This window comes from Microcaecilia unicolor, chromosome 5, assembly GCF_901765095.1.
Source record: "Microcaecilia unicolor chromosome 5, aMicUni1.1, whole genome shotgun sequence".
Lineage (NCBI taxonomy): Eukaryota > Metazoa > Chordata > Amphibia > Gymnophiona > Siphonopidae > Microcaecilia > Microcaecilia unicolor.
The window spans coordinates 284,102,999-284,125,803 of NC_044035.1; the positions used below are offsets into that span (position 1 = coordinate 284,102,999).

At 42.6% G+C, this 22,805-nt stretch overlaps 1 protein-coding gene across 2 annotated transcripts in view; it reads left to right on the forward strand.

Moving 5' to 3' along the window:
- The window catches only part of EPHA3 (EPH receptor A3), a 356,754-nt gene that overhangs the window by 22,052 nt on the left and 311,897 nt on the right, over positions 1–22,805 (forward strand). For both annotated transcript variants that reach the window (XM_030204248.1, XM_030204249.1), the window contains exon 2: positions 15,506–15,570. In XM_030204248.1, coding sequence (XP_030060108.1) covers positions 15,506–15,570 — 65 coding nt within the window. The remainder of the gene's footprint in view (positions 1–15,505; positions 15,571–22,805) is intronic.

A 22,805-nucleotide genomic window follows, 5' to 3' on the forward strand; every position in this document is an offset into this window, starting at 1 on the left:
TATTCTAGGACTACCGCTGGCCCAACATGGCCATTGGCGGTAGTTCCAGGTCAGACGTGCACCATTTGCAGGGCAGTAACCTGGTGGTAATTGGTCATCACTGCGTGCTATCTGGTTACCACCAGGTTACCGCAAGAGCCCTTACTGCCACCTCAATGATTGGCGGTAAGTGCTTCCCGCCGCATGGCCACATGGTAAGTTATCTTACAGCGTGGCCATTTTTATGGGGGAGGGGAGCTTTTACCTGCTGCAGTAAAAATGGCCCTGGCGCATGGGAAAAACAGCCCCCACCACTACCATAGGGCCCTTTTTCCCGTAGCTTGGTAAAAAATCCCTTATGCTTAGCATGTAAAATTGATTGCCCAGCACAACTTAATTTAATAATTGTAGCATGGCCATTTTAGGGGGACCCCTTACCGCCACCCATTGAGGTGATGGTAAGGATTCCCGTGCTAACCCAGTGGTAACCTGGCAGCGTGTAGCACTGCCTGATTACCACTTGGTACACAACGACACTACAAAAATAAATATATTTTTGTAGCGCCGGATATGACGGCACACTGGGTGGGGAACTACTACCAGACCACTGGGGTAGCTCGGAGGTACTTCCTTTTTAGCAACCAGTAAGCCCACGTTGGGCTTTCTGCCACTTTGTAAAAGGGGCCCAATATCCTTGACTAGGGGAATATGGTGCAGGTGGCAGCAGTTTAAATGACAGGCTATGTATTATATGGTAGACTTGTCATACTTTTATTCTGAATTACATTAAATGACACTTGATGGTGGCAAATTTTGACAGTTTTGCAAGCTCAAGATTATCTTTTACTGGTCTGATTCAGTCATTTTCCAGTATTTGCCCAGCGGTGGCATCCATAACTCTGGATGCAAGTTCCTTTTTAGTATTGCATGGGTGTGTTCTGCTCTGTTGGCTTCTACTTGGATTAATCATCAGACCATTTATGCCAAAAGAATACCTAAGAATTCTTTTCAGTATAAATGGGAAAGACTTATAGAATCACAGCCTGCATAATATATATAACATTGGGAAAAATTAAGAACTTAAGAATAGCCATACTGGGTCAGACCATGGTCCATCTAACCCAGTATCCTGCTTCCAACAATGGCCAATCCAGTTCACAAGGTACCTGACAGAAACTCAAAACAGTAGCAACATTCCATGCTACCAATCCCAGGGCAAGCAGTGGCTATGGACTTTCCCTCCAGGAACTTGTTCAAAACCTTTTTTAACCCAGATAAACTAAGAATTGTTACTGGTCTATTCTGGTACACTCTTCATGTCTTTTTCATTTTTGAAGTTGGCATTAAACTTGGCTTTTTCTGCTGGTGTTTGTAGATGGTTCAGTAGGCATTTACAATCTCAGGTCCTGGTGTGAGAAGAACTTATTTTATTATTTTATTATTTGGATGAGGTTTATATGATTCTTTCTGCTGGAGTGCTATTTCTCTTTTGCAATTTTGCATTTAGATTTGTCTGTTGAGGTTGTTTTGATATGCTATATTAGGTGATTTTGCAAGCTGTCAGGCTGATTTGACTAAATAATGGTATATCAAATCAATCAAAAAATAACAAAATGACAAAATCACTGGTTAGTGTTACAGTTTCTCCACCTACTGCTGCCTATGAGGAACAATTGCTAACAGTGCTCATTTCAAAACACTTAGACTTGCAATGTTACATGGTAAACTATCGAACTTGGTAATTCTAAGGGGCCCTTTTTACTAAGCTGTGGTAAAAAGTGTCCTGCGCTAGCATTGGTGCGTGAAATTGGCATGCGCTGGGCCATTTTTTACTGAGGTGGGAAAAGATCTTTTTAAAATGGGCAGTAAATGGCATTTATATTAAAATTAGTGCATGGCTATTTACTGCCTGAGCCCTTACTGCCACCTACTAGAAGGTGAGAAGGGCTCAAGCACTACTTGTGCGTAATCCGACAGTGTGCAGCAATGTGCGTGCGCTGCCGAGTACCACTGGAAATGCGTGTGCCAACTTTGGAACTACCGCTGTGCGCCCACACTATCCCGGCGGTAGGTTTGTTTACACATTCTCTTCCTTGCCCTGTCCCTTCCTAATCTTTTTCCCACTCCCCTACCGCTGTCTACCACTGGAACTCACTGCCCACCCATGTCCTCTCCATCTTGCTCACTACTGCAATAACCCTACTCACCCCCGTCCCTCACCACCTCACCATCTCTCCTGTCCCCCTCCTCCTTCCTAGCTCTCAACCTTCAACACTTCCTTCCTGCCATTAACCCATCCCCATTCCCTAAGCGCATCCCGTCTTCGTCGTCTTCGTCGCCTTCGTCGCCCTACCTCCCCCACCCTCCTCCGCACTCTCTGCTCCTCCTCCTGCTATCCGCAGGAGACATCAATCCCAATCCAGGTCCCCCCCACCTGTCCTCGTCCTATCCATGCAAACGTTTCCGGGATGTCTCCAATCTCATATCTATTCCCCTCCCCCCCCCCTCTTCCCTCCCCTTCTCATGTGCACTGTGGAATGCCCACTCGGTCTGCAACAAACTTCCCTTCACCCACGATCTCTTCAATCTCTCATCCCTTCACCTGCTTGCCCTAACTGAAACCTGGCTCTCCCCTGATGACTCTGCCTCAGTTGCGGCTCTATGCCATGGAGGCTATCTCTTCTCCCATACTCCCCGCCTAGTTGGCCGTGGAGGAGGCGTCGGGTTACTACTCTCGCCCTCCTGTAGCTTCCAACCCTCCTCCTACCACAGTCTCACTGCTTCTCATCCTTTGAAGTCCACTCCATCCGTCTATTCTACCCGTTGCCACCTCAGAGTGGCAGTCATTTACCGCCCCCCTGATAAATCCCTCCCTTCCTTCATCACCGACTGCGATGCCTGGCTTTCTGTTTTTTCTGAACCCTCATCTCCATCCCTCATTCTCGGAGACTTCAACATACACGTTGATGACCTGTCCAACTCTCACGCTTCTCAGTTCCTCACTCTAACCTCCTCCTTCAACCTCCAGCTATGTTCCACCACCCCTACTCACCGTGATGGCCATTGCCTGACCTCGTCCTCTCCTCTTCCGGCTCACCCTCCAATTCCACACCTCAGCTCTTCCTGTCTCTGATCATCACCTGATCACCTTCACACTTCTTCACCCCTCCCCCTCAGCCCGCCCAACATTAACCACTACTTCCAGGAATCTCCAGACTATGACCCTCCCACCTTATCATCTAGTATTTCTAATCTCCTCCCCTCCGTCATGTCCTCTGAGTCTGTTGACGAGGCTGTCTCCGCTTACAATGCCACTCTCTCCTCTGCTCTGGACACCCTTGCACCATCCACCTCCCGTCCCACAAGGCGTACTAATCCCCAGCCCTGGCTGACCCCTTGCATCCGTTACCTTCGCTCCTGCGCCCGATCTGCTGAACGCCTCTGGAGGAAATCTCGCACCCATTCAGATTTCCTTCACTACAAATTCATGCTATCCTCCTTCCAGTCCTCACTATTCCTTGCCAAACAGGACTATTACACCCAATTGGACTAATTCTCTCAGCTCTAACCCTCGTCGTCTCTTCGCCACCCTTAACTCCCTCCTCAAAGTGCCCTCCGCTCCACCCCCCCGTCACTCTCTCCTCAATCACTGGCTGACTACTTCCGCGACAAGGTGCAAAAGATCAACCTTGAGTTCACTACCAAGCCACCTCCTCCTCTTCACCCTTCAACCCTCTCCCTCAACCACCCAACCCAGACCTCCTTCTCCTCCTTTCCTGATATCTCCGAGGAGGAAACCGCCCGCCTTCTTTCCTCCTCAAAATGCACCACTTGTCCTCTGATCCCATCCCCACCAACTTACTTAACACCATCTCTCCTACTATCACCCCCTCCATCTGTCTATCCTCAACCTCTCTCTCTCCACTGCAACTGTCCCCGACACCTCAAGCATGCTGTAGTCACGCCACTCCTCAAAAAACCATCACTAGACCCTACCTGTCCCTCCAACTACCGCCCCATCTCCCTCCTACCCTTCCTCTCCAAGACACTTGAGCGCGCAGTCCACAGCCGCTGCCTTGATTTTCTCTCCTCTCATGCCATCCTTGATCCGCTTCAATCCGGTTTTCGCCCTCTTCACTCGACAGAAACAGCACTTCTAAAGTCTGCAATGACCTGTTCCTTGCCAAATCCAGAGGCCACTACTCCATCCTCATCCTCCTGGATCTATCCGCCGCTTTTGACACTGTCAATCATGACTTACTTCTTGCCACACTGTCCCTCATTTGGGTTCCAGGGCTCTGTCCTCTCCTGGTTCTCCTCCTATCTCTCCCACCGCACATCAAAGTTCACTCTCATGGATCTTCCTCCACCCCCATCCCCTTATCTGTGGTGTTCCCCAGGGATCGGTCCTTGGACCCCTTCTCTTCTCAATCTACACCTCTTCCCTGGGCTCCCTGATCTCATCTCATGGTTTCCAGTATCATCTCTATGCTGATGACACCCAACTGTATCTCTCCACACCAGACATCACCGCGGAGACCCAGGCAAAGGTATCGGCCTGCTTATCCGACATTGCTGCCTGGATGTCCAACTGCCACCTGAAACTGAACATGTCCAAGACCGAGCTTATCGTCTTTCCACCAAAACCCGCTTCTCCTCTTCCTCCACTTTCTATCTCAGTTGATAACACCCTCATCCTCCGCGTCTCATCTGCCCGCAACCTCGGAGTCATCTTTGACTCCTCTCTCTCCTTCTCTGCGCATATACAGCAGATAGCCAAGACCTGTGCTTCTTCCTCTTAACATCAGCAAAATTCGCCCTTTCCTCTCTGAACACACCACCCGAACTCTCGTCCACGCTCTCATTACCTCTCGCCTGGACTACTGCAACTTACTCCTCACCGGCCTCCCACTAGCCATCTATCCCCCCTTTCAGTCTGTTCAGAACTCTGCTGCACGTCTCATATTCCGCCAGAACCGATATACTCATATCACCCCTCTCCTCAGGTCACTTCACTGGCTTCCGATCAGATACCGCATTCAATTCAAGCTTCTCCTTCTTACCTACAAATGCACTCAGTCTGCTGCCCCTCACTACCTCTCTACCCTCATCTCCCCTTACGTTCCCGCCCGTAACCTCTGTTCACAGGATAAATCCCTCCTCTCAGTACCCTTCTCCACCACCGCCAACTCCAGGCTCCGCTCATTCTGCCTCGCCTCACCCTATGCTTGGAACAACCTTCCTGAACCCTTACGCCAAGCCCCTCCCTGCCCATCTTCAAGTCTTTGCTTAAAGCCCACCTCTTCAATGCTGCGTTCGGCACCTAACCCTTACCGTTCAGTGAATCCAGAATGCCCCAATTTGACTGCCCTATCGGACCGACCGTTCACTTGTCTATTAGATTGTAAGCTCTTTGAGCAGGGACTGTCTCTCTTTGTTAAATTGTACAGCGCTGCGTAACCCTAGTAGCGCTCTAGAAATGTTAAGTAGTAGTAGTAGGTGTTGATGGGGTCCAGGGCTAGGAGGGTTCATATTGGTAGAGGTCAGGTTTAGATTGGAGGTTGATTGGGGTAAGGGGAGGCTGCAACATCACCAGCCTGGCTTTGGACCCACTGTGTTTCTGTTTTTATGCCCAGGAACATGTGATATTCCCAGCTGCAGAAACATAAAATACAATTTACATCATAAGTCAGTAACCTGCAGTACTGAGGTAACAAGTTAATGATTCATGGGGTGAATTTTACCACAGTTCAGTAATTACCCTTATATATGCCCACACTAAATTGTTTTCCATTTTCTTATGATATTTAGAATTTTGTTTTCACTGCTGTATACAGCTATTGACCTCATCACTGTTTCTTTTGAATTATGGCTGTTCTTTGAAGTAGTTTGGTTTTACAAATGCATTGCTTAATGCACTGAAAACATATTTCTTCCATTTCCTGGGAAAAAAAGGGTGGGTATTGCCTGGGTGGGTAAATGTCAGATCAGGACATGTTAGGGATATTAGGTTTCTAGATGAAATAAATGGCTGATTCATAGAGCAGCTGGTCCAGGAACCAATCAGAGGCAGAGCTACAACAAACCCAGTATTTAATGAAATGCAGAATTTGGTGCCAGAAATAACAGTAATGGAATAGCAGAATAGCCTAATAGTTCAAACAGTACACTGAGAGTTAGGGGAGACCTGGTTCAAATCCCACTACATCTCCTTGTGATTTTGAGCAAGTTACTTAGGACTAGATTCTATATACGGCATAAAAAAATCTGCACCCAAAAAAAGTGCTATTCTATAAGCTGCGCAAAAAGTTAGGTGCAGTTTATAAAATAGTGCTTAAATCCAGGAATCACGCCTAACTATAAGTGTGGACATTTGCACCAACTTAAATGTGGTGCAAATATACATGCCTACATTTGCCATGCATCCCAGTTATTCTGTAACAACGCGTGTAAATTTTAGGAATGTCCCCATTCCTCCCATGACCCACTCATTTCCACACCCCCTCTTTCAAATCATGTGTACATTTAGGTGCAGATCCCATGCCTAAGTTTATGCAAGTAAAGTTCTATTAACTTTAATTAGTGCCAATAATTGCTTGTCAAAAAGCCAGTTATTGGTGCTAATTGGCTTGTTATTCAATTTAATTGTGCACGCAAATTGTGCATGCACAATTTTTGGTGACTTTTATAGCATTAGGGTGTTAGTGACCTTTTACTAAAGCTTAGTGACACTAACCAATATTAGCGTGTGATAAATGCTACTCATACTATTTTATACCTATGGACCGCGTAGTACATAGCAAATGCTAATGTCCATTAGTGCATGCTAAACTTTATTAAAAAGAGCCTTTAGATTGAGAACCCTCCAGGGACAGAAGAATGTCTACTGTATCTGAAAGCACTTTGGGGGTCTTTTACAAAGGCATGGTAGTGTTTTGAGAGCATGTTAAACGTTAGAGATGCCCACAGGAATATATGGGCGTCTCTAGCGTTTAGTGCATGCTTATTTTTAGCATGTGCTAAAAATGCTAGCATGCCTTTGTAAAAGGTAGATAGCTTTTGGACTCACAGGTGGAATTTGCTGCCGGGAAAGGTGGTTAAGGCGGTTAACTTAGCGGACTTCAAAAAGGGTTGGACGGCTTCCTGGAGGAAAAACCCATAGAATGTTATTGAATGGACGAGGGAATACAGTATTTCTAGGATAGGCGGGACAAATTGCTTGTTCTTTTGGCCACTGTCGATGACAGGATGCTGGGCTCGATGGACCCTTGGTCTGTCCCAGCATGGCGATGCTTATGTACTTATGTACTTACATAAGAAATTAAGGGGCCTTTCTACTAAGATGCACTAAGTGCTAACACACACACTTAAAGCAGGAGGTGCTAAAGTGTTCGGCAATAGTTTTGCCATTTGCAAGTGCTAAATTTACAGTATTTATTTATTAATTTATGTATTTGGAGGGAGCATGTCAGGGCTGGAGAATGGGCATGGAATCCTGTTTAGAAGGAATGGATCCAAGGAATCTTAGCAGAGATTGGGTGGCAACACCGGTAATTGGGAAGCAAAACCAGTGCTGGGCAGGCTTCTATGGTCTATGCCCTGATCGTAACTGAATAGATATATATGGGCTAGATTGTAAATTTTAAGTGTTTTTGATGTTAGCTTCAGAACTTTTAGTACAAAAACAGTGCTGGGCAGACTTCTACGGTCTGTGCCCTGTGAATTGCAAGGACAAATCAAACTCGGGTATACATATAAAGTGTCACATACCATGTAAAATGAATTTATCTTGTTGGGCAGACTGGATGGACCGTACAGGTCTTTATCTGCCATCATTTACTATGTTACTATGGAAGAACTGTTCAGCTTGCACGCTGACATTACTGGTGCATTAACTGTATTCACATTCTTAACGTGGGAGCCCTTAGCACCTCCTAAATAGAAGGCAGAAAGTGCTCCTGCATTAATTTTGTTAAACAGCTGTGTGCTAATGCTAACATTCAAACAAGTCAACAAATGGAAAAAGGCCTATTTTATGACCATGCTAGAAATGGGCTCAGTGCACGGGAAAGCCCACATTGGGGCACTTCTATCCCATTTACTAGCACAGCTTAGTAAAAGGGCCTCATAATAAATAAATAATGGGGCCATAAGAACATAAGAGTAGCCATACTAGGTCAGACCAGTGGTACATCTTTCCCAGTATCCTGTTTATTTGTTGAGTGAAAAAATATTTCCTCCTATTTGTTTTAAAAGTATTTCCAAGTAACTTCCTTGAGTGTCCCGAAGTCTTTGTACTTTTGGAATGAGTAAAAAATCAATTTACTTCTACTCGTTCTACACCACTCAGGATTTTGTACACCTCAATCGTATCTTCCCTCATCCATCTTAGTCTTTACTCGTGCAAGAGGAGTTCCATGCCCTTTATCATTTTGGTCGCTCTTTTGAATCAAATCATTTAGAAATAATCAATAGATTAGCGTAGGCTTAGCGCATGAACCCTTACCATTACAAAATAAGCGGCGGTAAGGACTCATGTGCTAATTTTTGTTAATAGTCGCATGCTAATGGCAACATTAGCACACAGCCATTAATTTGAAAATGGAAAAATGGCCATTTTTTGGCCACAGCAAAAAGTGGCCTTATTGTGCGGATAAAAACCCCACATGAGAGTGCACCAAGGTCAGTTTTTGCCACAGCTTTGTAAAAGGGCCCCTAATGTGGTCTCAAAAAAAAGAAAATTTGAGAAAATATCTCTTTATGAATAGTGGCACAAAAGGAGCTAGAGTAGTGCTCCAAAACACTGGTGGCTATACTAGCCAAAGGAATCTTCTGTCATGAGAGTGCCACCGTTTAATAAGAGAGAAACTCCCAATCGGAGAATCACCTTTTATACATGGCGAACAGCTGAATGAAAGAATGTATGAGGGAGTGAAAGTGAATTTTATCATTTTTTGAAACTACTCAGCCTGAGTGATTTGAGATTAGAAACGTATGTGTGGTTTATGTGATGGAGACATATAATGACTAAGAAATCTGAGTGAGCAGCCAAAAGAAAATTAATTATGGGAAATTTAGATAGGGAATCCTCATATTGAATTTTATTTTTCTGGGGATTTATGTAGAATTCATTAAAAAGAAAAAACTATTAAAGCATCATTTGGGAGGCATATAAAAGGTAAAATGAAAATATGGAAAGGGTGAAACAGGAGCCTAGACTTAAGAAATAAACTGGCGGTAGAAAGGGAAGAAAAAGGGAGGACGAGAAGGGAAGCAATTTGGGATTTAGTTCATCCCTTTTTCAGTTGTAGCTCAAGGTGAGTTACATTCAGATACAGTAGGAATGAGTGACAGAGAAGGAGCTGGGGCTAGTGAAGGGATGAGAGGCAAAGGAAGGTAAATGATGGTGAGGAGAAGAAAAGTGCATTGGGTGGAAATGGGGACTAGAAATTGGGTAAAAGATGGAGGAATTGAGGCCAGGAAAGAAATGAGTCATAGATAGAGAATGGGAGGGCTAGGGAAGTAAGGACAGGAAATGGAAAGCTAGTAAGTAAATAAAAGATGAAAATTAGGAGACAAGATTAGAGTGAGGAGAAATGAAATCTAGTTTTAGTTAGATAAAAAAAAAGCACATGAGAGACTTGACAGAAAAAAGGTAAAATAAAGGATGAAATAAAGGATCAATATCAGGGGTAGATATAGAGGAGGAAGGGTAGAAGATAGGGAGAGTGAAGAAACAGAAAATGGAAATGAAATTTTGGAAAAGGACATGTGAAAACCATCCAAGAGAAAGTGGTAAAGTGAAACTAGTAATAAGTCAATAAAGGTGTGCAGACCAAAAATATTAATTCTGCGACATTTCCAAGTCATTTTTTGGACTTTTTCTTCAATTGTTTTCATTAAGGGAGCAATATCATTGGTAGTGCACCCTCTTCTGTAAAGAATGTGACCACTTTCAAAGTGCATGTGTAGTGTATGTCTACTTTTGGAAGAGTTTGTACTCTTTCTGAAAGAGGATAGTCTTTTTTGATAGTTTGTGAATGCACATACTATTTGCGTCTACCAGTGGTTCCCAAATCTCTCCAGGGGGAACCCCAGCTAGTCAAGTTTTCTGCATATCTACACTGAATGTGCATGGGAGAAATTTGCATGCAGTGGAAGCTTGCAAATCAATATCAAGAGTATTCATTGCAGATATCCTGAAAACCTGACTGGTTGTGGTTTCCCCAGAGGTATATATGCACTACTAGAAAACAGAATTTGCATCCTTCCAAAAGTGTACACTCTTTGTGATAAGTGTGTACTCTTTTGAAAGAGGGTACATTCTTATGAAAGAGTGCACACTATTAATGACACTTTTTCAAATGAACGTATATTCCCCCAAGCCAGTTGAAAAAAGAAAATGATCAGACAGATAAGGTACCTTCCACAGTGGGGGCATTTTTGTGATATGGCCCCTGACATCTGTGACTTTCATACCACAATATGGGCCCCAAGATAGGGTAAAAAAGCAAAAGTCAGCTTAGGATCCTTGAGCCAGCCCTCAGCCAGAATTCCATATATCACCATTAGGGATACTGATAAGGCTAATAACTTACATTTGGGAGAGTCTGAAAGGGAATCTCCTTCTTGAGTTGTGAACAAATTCAGTCACAGACCATGCAACTGCTGAGATTGAAAATCTTTCTTTCGTCCTTTCTATCTAAAAGCTAAATAAATCCTTGCTGTCTGGGCAGCTTCCTAATGAGAGTACTGTCACTCATGTTGATATTTAGTAATGAAATAAGACCGCTGTATCATGTTTTTCTTTGATTTATGCAGCTCTGCATGCTTTGGCAATGATTCCCTGTTAGTCTACTGACTGCTTATTGATTTGCACTGCCATATGACTGTTAACAAATATGCTTGCAACTTAGGGAATTGCTAATCAGTTCTAGCTATGTTATTTGACTTTTTATTGCATTTTTAAATGTAAATAAATCCATATAACATTCAACTCAGCAGTTTGCATTTTGTTTTCGAAAAGTTCTCTTTATGATCTCAAATCTCAGGCATGTTAAAAAGCATCACCTTCTAGGTTTAGATTAGTTTAGACGGGGTAATATGTTGTATTTATGTCATATTTAGAATTGAAACAGTTATGTAGTTGCTCCATGCTTTCAATATCTCCTTAGAAAATGTGAATAAACCGGAGTGAAGTTTCCAATTATAGACTAGTGGCCTCCATACCATTGTTAGTAAAGGTGATGGAAGGTTTGGCGTAATCTCAACTCACGGATTACCTTCACTCACATTCCATTCTACATAGCTCTCAATCTGGGTTCAGACCTTCATATAGTACAGAGACTGTATTAACCACCTTGATAGCCAACTTCAGGAAAGAACTGAGCCTAGGTAGGAAAGTTTTAATTTTGCAGTTTGACATGTTTAGTGCTTTTGATACAGTTGATTATTACATTTTACTAAGCTTGATGGATCATTTTGGTATTTGTGGTACAGTCTTGCAGTGGTTCAGTGGATTTCTAAAATGCAGACACTATCAAGTAAAGCAGGTTGATCTTTTGTCTCCATCCTGGTCCTCGGTTTGTGCTGTTCCTCAGGGCTCCCCCCTTTCCCTTATCCTGTTCAATTTTATGATGGCTCCACTAGGTAGTTCACTGGAATCCAGAGGTCTTAAGGCCTTCATATTTGCTGATGATATTACCATTTATATTCAATTTTTCGAGAATTTATCAGAGATCTTTCCTACTGTCAATTCTGGCTTGGATCTGATGGAATCCTGGACTGCTAAATTCAAACTTAAGTTTAACAAACACAAAACCAAATTCCTGATTCTAATCCCTATCACCCTGTGGTCATTAAGAACTTCATAATATAATTTACCCGATAGTTACCACTATGAAAATCCTAGGTATACAGTAACTATTGACCAGTATCTATCATTTGAACCTCAGGTTTCTAAGGTGGTTTACAGTGTCTTCAATATATTGTGGAGATTGAAGCGATAGAACACTTTCTTTCAAATTCAGGGGCCGTTTTACTAAGGCGCATAGGTGCCTACGTGCATCCAACATGCATCAATTTGGAACTACTGCCCGGCTACCATGAGCCCCGGATGGTAATTCCATTTTTATGCATGTCCGATACGTGTGTCTGAAAATATTTTTTATTTTCTATTGCGTGGCGCTAACCGAGCGGTAATCAGCAGTGTACGCATGCTGACGATTACCACCTGGTTAATGCATGAGACCTTACTGCTAAGTCAATGGGTGGCAGTAGTTCTCAGGACCAAAATGGACGTGATCCAATTTTTATTTTGCCACATGTCCATTTTTGGCCCAAAATACATGCACTTTAGTAAAAGGACCCCTCAATCTTTCGATCTTTGGTCCAAACATTAGTTCTCTCCAAATTTGATTATTGCAATGCTGTTTACTCAGGTTTGAAGTACTTCTTAGTCAAGAAATTACAATCAGCATAGATTGCCCGTCTTGTGTGTGAACTCCCCACTATTATAAGGCAATTCCTCTCCTGGTTAAATTGCATTGGCTTCCAATAAATTCTTGGATTACCTTTAAGTTTTGTGTACTTGATTACTAAATATTGTATGGCCTATTGCCTAGTTGCATGCAAAACCTGATAGATCTTCCTTCAAGAAATGCTTTTCCTACATCTAGGGACTATCTCATGCTTCATTATCTATTATAAATCTATTCACACTGTAGGCTTTACCTAACAAGCTTCAAAGTTGTGGAATTCTCTGCCACACTCACTAAAAGGGGCATAATCGAACGAAAACGTCTATCTCCATGGGCGTTTATCTCCGAGAACGGGTCCGTGAAGGGGCGGACCGAACCGTATTTTGGGAAAAAATAGACGTCCATGTTTTATTCGACAATTTGTGAGCTGGGCGTTTTTGTTTTTCAGCGATAATGGAAAATGAAAGCGCCCAGCTCAAAAACGAATAAATCCAAGGCATTTGTTCGTGGGAGGGGCCAGGATTCATAGTGCACTGGTCCCCCTCACATGCCAGGACACCAACTGGGCACCCTAGGGGGCACTTTTACAAAAACAAATAAAAAGGTAAAAGAGCTCCCAGGTGCATAGCACCCTTCCCTTGGGTGTTGAGCCCCCGAAATCCCCCACAAAACCCACCACCCACAAGTCTACACCATTACTATAGCCCTAAGGGGTGAAGGGGGGCACCTACATGTGGGTACAGTGGGTTTGGGGGGCGGTATGGAGGGCTCCCATTTACCAGCACAAGTGTAACAGGTGGGGGGGATGGGCCTGGGTCTACCTGCCTGATGTCCACTGCACCCCCTAATAACTGCTCCAGTGACCTGCATACTGCTGCCAGGGAGGTGGGTATGACATTTGAGGGTGAACATAAAAAGTTGTGAAACGGCATATTTTTGTGGTGGGAGGGGGTTTGTGACCACTGGGGGAAGTCAGGGGAGGTCATCCCCGACTCCCTCCAGTGGTCATCTGGTCATTTAGGGCACTTTTGGGGCCTTATTCGTGGAAAAACAGGGTCCAGGAAAAGTGCCCTAAATTCTCGCTAAAAACGCATATTTATTTTCCATTATCGGCGAAAGGCGCCTATCTCTGATCGGCCGATAACCTCGCCCCAGTTCCGCCTTCACCATGCCTTTGACACGCCCCCATCAACTTTGTCCGCATCCGCGACGGAGTGCAGTTGAAAACGTCCAAATTCGGCTTTCGATTATACCGCTTTATTCGTTTTTGTGAGATAAACGTCTATCTCCCGATTTGGGTCGCGATATAGGCGTTTTTCTTTTTCAATTATAAGCTGGTAAGTATGTCACTGATACCTATTATTTCATAAGCTTGCTGAAGACATTTCTATTTAATCAATCCCTCACCTGTACTAGTGCTTGTTAGTTCCTGTGTATGTTAGGTACCTTCTCTTGGTTACTGTATGGAGGCAATGTTTACTGATTATATACTTTGCATGCTCAAATTACTTGTATTGTGTTATTGTTAATGTTTCCTATTTGCCACATTGAACCCGAACTTGTTTGGAATAATGTGGGATATAAATGTCTCAAATAAATAAGTACTGTACTTTCATTTTCTAAGAACAGGCAGATGAAGTTCAGGGGAGACTCTTTTCCTTGTATACATGGATTTCTAGGTCTGATTTCTTCAGCAGAGTCAGGAATTAAAGGGATCTTTCACTAAAGGGGGTTATGCCCTATTACGTGCTTAGGGGTCATTTTACTAAGTCATGCTAAAAAGTGGCCGGTGCTACTGTCAGCATATGGGTTTCTCACATGTTGCAGCCACTTTTAGTGTGACAGTAAAATGGCCGCATATGGGTTTTTTTTTTATTATATAATGGCCATGCACTAATTTCCCCAGTAGCATGTGGCCATTACCGTCGGGAGCCATTACTGCCACTTATTTAGGGTTCTCATGCTACTCCTGTGCTACTCCCGATTACAGCAGTCATGCCTACTCTCCACCCTCAGACACGCCTCTCGCGCTGGAAAATAAAAAAAATATTTTCCAGCACAGGATTAGCATGGGCTAAGCAGAACACTATGATGGGGCTCCTCAGCACTTCCTGTGGTAGTGCTCTTTTAGCACACAGTAGGTCCACGGTAGGCCTACCGCACCTTAGTAAAAGAGTCCCTAAGTGCATGAAAAACAGGCTACCGCAAAACGCAATAAAGCATTTTCCAGTATTTTGCCTGTTTGAACATTCTAAGTGTGCATTAGCTATTTTTCAAAAATTAAATTATAGAGGGGGGGGGGGTGCATCATGAGTGGAGAATGAGTACGGAAGCGCCGACCAGCTAGTGTGTTCTCATTAGCGCATGTTAACTGGCTAATGAGCTCTTCCTAAATTGAAGAAAAAGAAAAAAAGAAAAGCCCTATTTTAGGGACATGCTAGGAATGGTCTTAGCATGCAGGAAAGTCCTGCATTAAAACGTGATAAGCCCATTTCATAGTGCATCTTAGTAAATGGATCACTATATTTATACATGGAGTTGAGTATCATGAGGATGGGATAAACGATGCCTGAGAAAGTGGAACTATTGATGAAGCCCCAGTGTATGTGCAGGTGAATAAATATGATCAAATCTGCAGATGAGTTTCTTGGTTGTTGTCATACACAACACAGACCAGTAAAGAACTGCCACATTCCATGGAAATTCATAGGTGTACTATGGTACTTTCTTGTAAAGCAATTATGTTTCCTGGTGGTGCTCACATCTTTAGTAAAAGACCCCCTTATTTGGGCCGAGATCTATAGCTGAGGCATGCTGTTTAGTGTTTGTTTGTAAAGCTGTGGCCTTCTCAGTTGACATGCTGGATCAGCCTAAATGGGATGGCCAGTTTTAGATGCCTCTTTCATGACCCGCTGTATCAGAACACCTGAACAAATGAACTCCTTCCAGCCACCAAATAAACACATCTTTCAGGAGGCAGGAATTATGGTTAACAGTACAAAGAGAGAGGGAACTGACATCTTTTTACTTTGTGTCTTCTTTTGTAGTTAACCTGCTGGATTCAAAAGCAATTCAAGGGGAACTGGGCTGGATCTCTTACCCATCACATGGGGTGAGTTCACTGAACTGTGAAAGGGAAAGTACCATGACAGACAAACTTGCTGCTTAACCATTGTTTCCCCTTCACAGAACACCATGGAGTAGGCGGATCTCTTCAGAGCTTCAAAGGCAAAGTTGTTGTAAATCTGTTTATGATATATCTCTAGACTGCCTCTCTCTGCAGATTATAGAGCCATAGAAAGGAAGTTTGGTCTGAAAGTCTGGAGGGTTTAGTGGGAAGGAGACCTCACACATAATCAATTCTTCAGCAGCTGTGCAAAACAACTGCCCCTATATAGCAAATAATGTCCCCTACTTTACCTTAAAAGTCTGCATTAATTTTCCAAAGTATGTGTCAAACAGATGATGCTCTGAGGACCAATTCGCTTCTGGCAGTTGGTATTCTGCAGAAGAACTGTGGAAGTCCTACAGTGTATCTATAATAATTGCGTGAAGCACAAATACCTACCTCAGGGGCCTTTTTACTAAGCTGCAGTAAACAGTAGTGCATGCTTACTGAAGCAAAAACGTGCATACTATGGAGCTCGCTCAGGCATCCCATGGTAATTTTTACACATGAGCACGCTTCCAACGCACTAAAAAATAAATGTTTTGTTTTAGTGCTAGGGGCGGGTACGGGGTGGAGAATAGGTGTGTTCTGGTTTATTCAGATAGTGCAGCTGCATTGCCGCATGCTAATCAATTAGCATGTGAATAGTGCATGAGCCCTTACCACCTACAAAATAGGTGTAGTTAAATGCTCATGCACTAATTGCCATGTGCTATATGGGAAAAATAGCACATGGTCATTAATGCTGGAAATGGAAAAATTGGCCATTTTACCCGCACGGTAAAAATGGCTTTTTAGCATGTGTGGAATGACACATGTAAGCACACGCTAAGACCACTTTTTACCGCAACTTACTAAAGGTTTCCCTTAATATGTTCTGCGCTACTGTAAATTGACTACTTTGGGCTGGAAAATGAGGAATGCTAACTTTCAAATAATGTTGATAGTAATTTATTAGCTATATATATGAACTGGATTGGATCTGTATTTAGATTTTAGATTTAAATTTCTTGTTTTTCTAAATCCAAGCTCAAAATGAATTACAAATTAAGGGCCACTTTTACCAAGCTGCGGCAAAAGGGGGCCTGTGCTGGCATCGACATGTGTTTTTGATGTGCGTCGAGGCCCCCTTTTACCACAGCAGGTAAAATGTAGGTCTTTCTTTTTTGAGGAAATGGCCATGTGGCAAGTGAAGTACTTGCCGCGCAGCTATTTTGGGGGGAGCCCGTATTGCCACCCATTGAGGTGGCGGTAAGGGCTTCCGCGCTAACCCGGCAGTAACCGGGCAGTGTGTAGCACTGCCTGATTACCACTGGGTGCACACCGACGCCACTGGGTGCACACCGAGATATGATGGCGTGCTGTGGGTGGGAACTACCGCCGGGCTGCTGTGGTAGCCCGGTGGTACTTCCTTTTTAACAAGCGGAAAGCCCGTGTTGGCCTTACCACCACTTTGTAAAAGGGGCCGTTAGCATGATGGGTAGGTCCCTGATAGGGAGGGGGAGTTTCAGTCTGTAACTCTGTCATTTCTAATTGTGTTTTGCAAGGAACTATATAATGTCTTAGAGGGACCATTGGATTTATGCTCCCTACCTGGATCCAACTGGGGGATGGGTGTTTAAAGAGGGTCAATATTGTGGACAGATAGGGGAAATAACCTTATTGTTTAGTGTGAAGGCATATCCTAATACTTCAGGCTCTGCTGCTTTGTACAGGTAGGAAAGGGGGTTGGTGGGTGGAAAATAAATGGTCTTTAATATTTTTGTAAGGGTTTGGGGGTGGATGTGGAGGAGTAGGGTGATTATAATTGTATACCGCTTCAATTAATTTTGTTAACTTGTTAGCGGTATATAAAAAAATGTGAAATAAATAAATAAATAAATATGAAGCAGTATCAAAGACCCAGGCAGCTGCAATGGAAGACAGAATAAACCATACCTCAAAAGTTTATTTACAATGACTTAAGAGCTAATAAGTAATGGGGATCTTGTATTGAGTGTTCCTCCTTTTCATTCAAACTGGTGATCTCAGCAAAGCTCTATTTTAAGTCCCTTCAAAGCGCTTTTCATTCTTATAATATTTATCTTAAAATACATGGTAATTCTATCCCTTATCCCACCATGGCTGTTTTATATCAACTGTGATATACCTGTCATCTTTGTGTCAGTTTCTCTTGGTTTGTGATGAGAAAAACAAGCCACATATATGCAATATACACAGTGATTCATTATGTTCTCAAGAAGAGGTGAGGGAAGAGGAGGCAAGAGTGTGGTGTGTGGTTTCAAGATAGATGTAAAGTTGTAAAATGACTCAGTTGTCACAAGTATGTGTGTAGAAGAGAGAGAGAGAGAGAGAGAGAGAAAATATCTTTCTATCTATATACTGTAAAAAAAAAAAAAAGAGAACTATGATCAACTTGTTCCAAGAAACTCAAAATTGTCTCATTCTGAGTCTTGAAAGGAGAGATAAATGCAAGATCTTTACCAGGAAAAATCCATCCTGAGTGAATGTAAATACATGGAGGGAGAGTCTATTAGAAAAGTGCCAACTCATCACTTTTCAGTTACCGTGTTCTGCATTTGGGTTACTAAGGACACAGTCTCATTGGCACAGGTTTCTGTTCTGCTGTTCCACAAATCTTTCTATGACTCAACCATCTATGTTTCTATCATCAGAATCAGAAAAAGGCAAAGCAATTGGCAGTGGAATGAAAAGTGTCTAAGCTGCCGTATGTCAGTGAATATGTTCATCGAGCAGTGCACAGTAAATTTTCTAGACAAGTTGTTGATGTCTTATGTTGCAGTAGACCTTCCGAATAGCTGATTCACACTTTGTTGATAAGGTTTTAATACGTTTTCTTTTTCTGGGCTGAAAACACTAGAAATGATTAATAGAATTACTATGAGCAGATGCTGTAGCAGCTTAGTTTGGGATGAGATCATAATGTGGTATTACTTGGTGTAAAGCTTTCAAACGCAGCCCTGAAAATGTGCAGAATGAGTTGCTGTCCAATAAATCTAATGTTAAGTTCACGAATGTCACACCTTTCAGACCAGTTGACAGAGAGGAGCATTCATATTCAAGGGAGTACAATCACTGGCTACCAGTCAAATACAGAATTCTGTATACAGTTCTTCTGTTGGTTTTTAAGGTATTGACTAATAGTGTATCTCTGGTTATTTCTTTACGTTTATATTTGCAGCAACTATCGAGGTCTTTATGATCTGTTTCCTCATGTTTACTGGGTGTGCCTCCTTTTTGACTGGTTCATTATAGATCTTCTATATTATTTTTTCACATTGTTTGTCCTAAACTTTGGAATGAATTGCCTCCTTTTGTAAGATAAATGAGGAATTTGGAGACGTTTATCAAGGCTTTGAAGACTGTTCAAAGCCTTGCTAAACTGTTCTATTCCAACGTGCTTTGGTGATAATTGAATGAAATATGGCAACAGATTTTTGATTTGTCAGATGTTTGACTCATTATTTAAGCTGCCTTTAATGTTTTGATGGGGTCCTTTTACTAAGCTGTGGTAAGCATTAGTGCATGTTTATCACAGTTTAGAAAGGTTTGCCGCGGGATGTGCTCAGGTGTCCTGCGATAAGATCCCAAACTGTGCGTGCAAACCCAGTTGTAAAATATATATTTCCTTTTTTTCGTGGAGAGAGCAAGTCTAGCAGAGAGTGAGTGTTTCTGTACTAATCAGTTAGTGCATCTTGATTACCGTGTGCTAACTGATTAGTGCAGAATTAGCACATTGCTAAAGATTTGCTTGTATCCACTACTGATCTGCTCTGTCTGTCTCCATATTGGAGTTTGCGGACTGGCTGCCTTATTGATTCTTGGGATTAGCGCATGAGCCTTTATCACTTACAAAAGGGGTGTCGGTAAGTGCTCACGTACTATTTTTTTTAATGGCTGCGTGCTAATGGCAACATTAGCATATGGTCATTAATTCAAATAATGGAAAATTGGCCATTTTATTTCTGCAGTAAAAATGGCCTTAGCATGTGTGAAAGATCCACATAAGTGTGCACTAAGGTCGCTTTTTACCACAGCTTAGTATAAGGGCCCCATGTGATTTTATCATGTATGTTTTTCCTTGTTCTCCTCCAAGAATTGTAGATTAAGCAGATTACAATTTTTTTGAATAAATAAATACAAAATTTAAGTTGAATCAAGGGGGCAGTGCTGGAATATTGTTGGCACTCTGAGGATCAACTTCTTAATCAATCTTATTTCTTGATGAGATTTTATATGCAGCTATTCGAAAATAAGAGTATAATTTTCAAAACCATTTTCATGAGTATCCTTTTTGAAAATCAGTCAATCTTTGTGAGGATAAAAGGGCTCTGGGTGTAAATCCTTGCATGCAAGTTGGGTGCATAATCCCAGTATCTATAACACTGCACCTAAAGTTTTGGAATTCCCCTGACCTGTTTATGCCCCTCCCATGGCCACACCCCTTTTGGGCTGCATGTGATACACTTTGGGTGCGCAGCATTATAGAATAGCATGTAGGCAGATCTATATGTACATCCAAATTAGTGTCAATTAATGTCTAAAATTAACAGCTCGTTAACAAATTAGTTTGCACATGGATCTTGGATCTGTGCTCAAATTTAGGTGCCCAAATATTAGTGACCTATATAGAATCCAGGAGGAAGTCGTGTTAACTGGCAGCAATTAATCCCAATGTTAGCACACAGCCTGCAATAAAAATAGTGGGAACACCCCTTCATGATGTTAGTTTTGGGCTTGCTGCGTGTTAACATCCCACATTACATTGTCACTTGCATTGCTTTCATTCTGACTCATAAAATAATCACGCAAGACAATATGTTTCAAATTGGACAAAACTTGATCACAGCTTTATTCCAAATCAACTTCTTAAATGAACTCCACTTGTAATTATGAACCTTTTTTATGCAGCTAGTCAGTGACAACCTTGTCTCCCATGCTTAATCCATACATGTACAAATATTCCAAACCCATGTCTGATCCAGTGAGACCTGTGGTGTCATCTAGACCTCACCTCCACTTATGACGGTCTCACACACAAGCAGATCACACCCAAATAAAATCTTTACTTATTATGTCTCCTTTAAATAGGGCTGCTTGTGAATTTCTCTACCTTCCTTGCAGCTGTGACCACCCCCGACCACCACTCACTCCCACAAAGCTTAACAGTATACCTGAAAACTCAAACATCAACTCAGTATTCACAAACTTTTCTACTCCCACTTCCACCTTCTATCCCAAAAATTCCCCTGGGTGGGCAGGGTAGAAATTTCAAATAACCACTCCAAAATTCTCCCAAACTGCCCTTCCTTAGCCCCACCCGCAGTGAATCTTGTCTAAAAAATTAGCCTGCCAACACTATCAACTATTTCTCACAAAATGTTCCCTTCTTACCTACAATTAGTTCAGCCAATCAATGGACTCCGTTACACACACAGTATTCTAGCTCCCAAGTCTGCTGTTTTTTTAAAAAATTTAACAAACTATTTCCCTTCCCGCCCACAATTAGCTCAGCCAATCAAAGAGAGCTTTAAACTAAATTTGCTGGGGATGGGTGAGAAAAGCCCCATAGTCATTGATAAGCCTCAGGAAGGCGAGCCATCAAATACCCTTATAGAAAGTGGGGAAAAAAGCAACATCTGGAGAGCCTTGTAGCTAATGCCCGCAGTATGGGAAACAAATGTCCAGATCTAGAGACTCATACAGCAGGGAGTAGGAAGGGAAGGATCCTCCAAGAAACCGGGGAAGACGTATATTGTAAATCAAACCTTTATTCCAAGTTAAACAGTGAAAAACTCGACTCAACACAGCTGTGTTTCGGTGCTAAAATGCACCTTCCTCAGGAGTCTTATAGTGTACAGCTGATTTTGTATATTCTATTATCTGTGATATATTGTTGTTACATAATACCGGATATAGGTATTTTATCCGATGTCTCTGCCATTATGTGTTGATTGCTCCAGCACTTTTTAGCGCCGAAACACAGCTGTGTCAAGTCGAGTTTTTCAATGTGTAACTTGGAATAAAGGTTTGATTTACAATATACGTCTTCCCCGGTTTCTTGGAGGATCCTTCCTTTCCTACTCCCTGCTGTGTGCGTTTCCGTGCATAGGATGCTAGCGTACCTCCACCTTCTTGGTGGCATTATACGGTCTGTACCAGAGCCGGTGGTTGGGAGGCGGGGCTGGTGGTTGGGAGGCGGGGATAGTGCTGGGCAGACTTATACGGTCTGTGCCCTGAAGAGCACAGGTACAAATCAAAGTAGGGTATACACAAAAAGTAGCACATATGAGTTATCTTGTTGGGCAGACTGGATGGACCATGCAGGTCTTTTTCTGCCATCATCTACTATGTTACTATGTTCCTCTCAGATCTAGAGACTGCAATAATAGAAGCCGACTTGGATTTAGTGGCGGTCATGGAGACATGGCTCACAGAGAACCATGACTGGGATATAGCTATACCTGGCTATAATCTAGGAACAAAGGGGGGGGGGGGGGGAGGAGTGGCGTTATATCTTAAGAATAATATTAAAGTGACAGAACTGCAAGACGTACAGGGTAAGGAATAAACCCTGTGGGTTAAACTGGCAAGAGGAAAAGGAAAATATATTTACATTGTTATAATATACAGGTCACCTTCTCAGTCAGAAGAAGTGGATGGAGACTTAATTGAAGACATCCACAAGATAGTTAGGAAAGGGAGATTACTACTGATGGGTGATTTTAATATGCCAGACATCAATTGGAGCGTCCCTGCTGCGAGGTCATCTAGAAGCAAAGAGATCTTGGATTCTCTACAGGAAGAATTGTTTCAGCAATGGGTGACAGAACCGATGCAGGATGGAGCTATTCTAGACCTGGTGCATACAAATGGGGACAATGTTTCTGATGTTATGATGGGAGATCATTTGGCATCTAGTGATCACTGAATGGTGTGGTTCAATATTAAGACAAAGGAGGAAAGAGCTTGATTGAAGATCCTAGATTTTAAAAGAACTAACTTTGCCAAGGTGGAAGAATTTCTCAAGGAAGAGTTAGTTGAATGGGAACAGCTGAAGTAAGTAGATCAGCAGTGGGCAAAACTGAAAGGACCCATTTTAAAGGCAACAAACCTTTATGTTAGAAAATTACATAAAAGTAAGAGAAAAAGAAGAC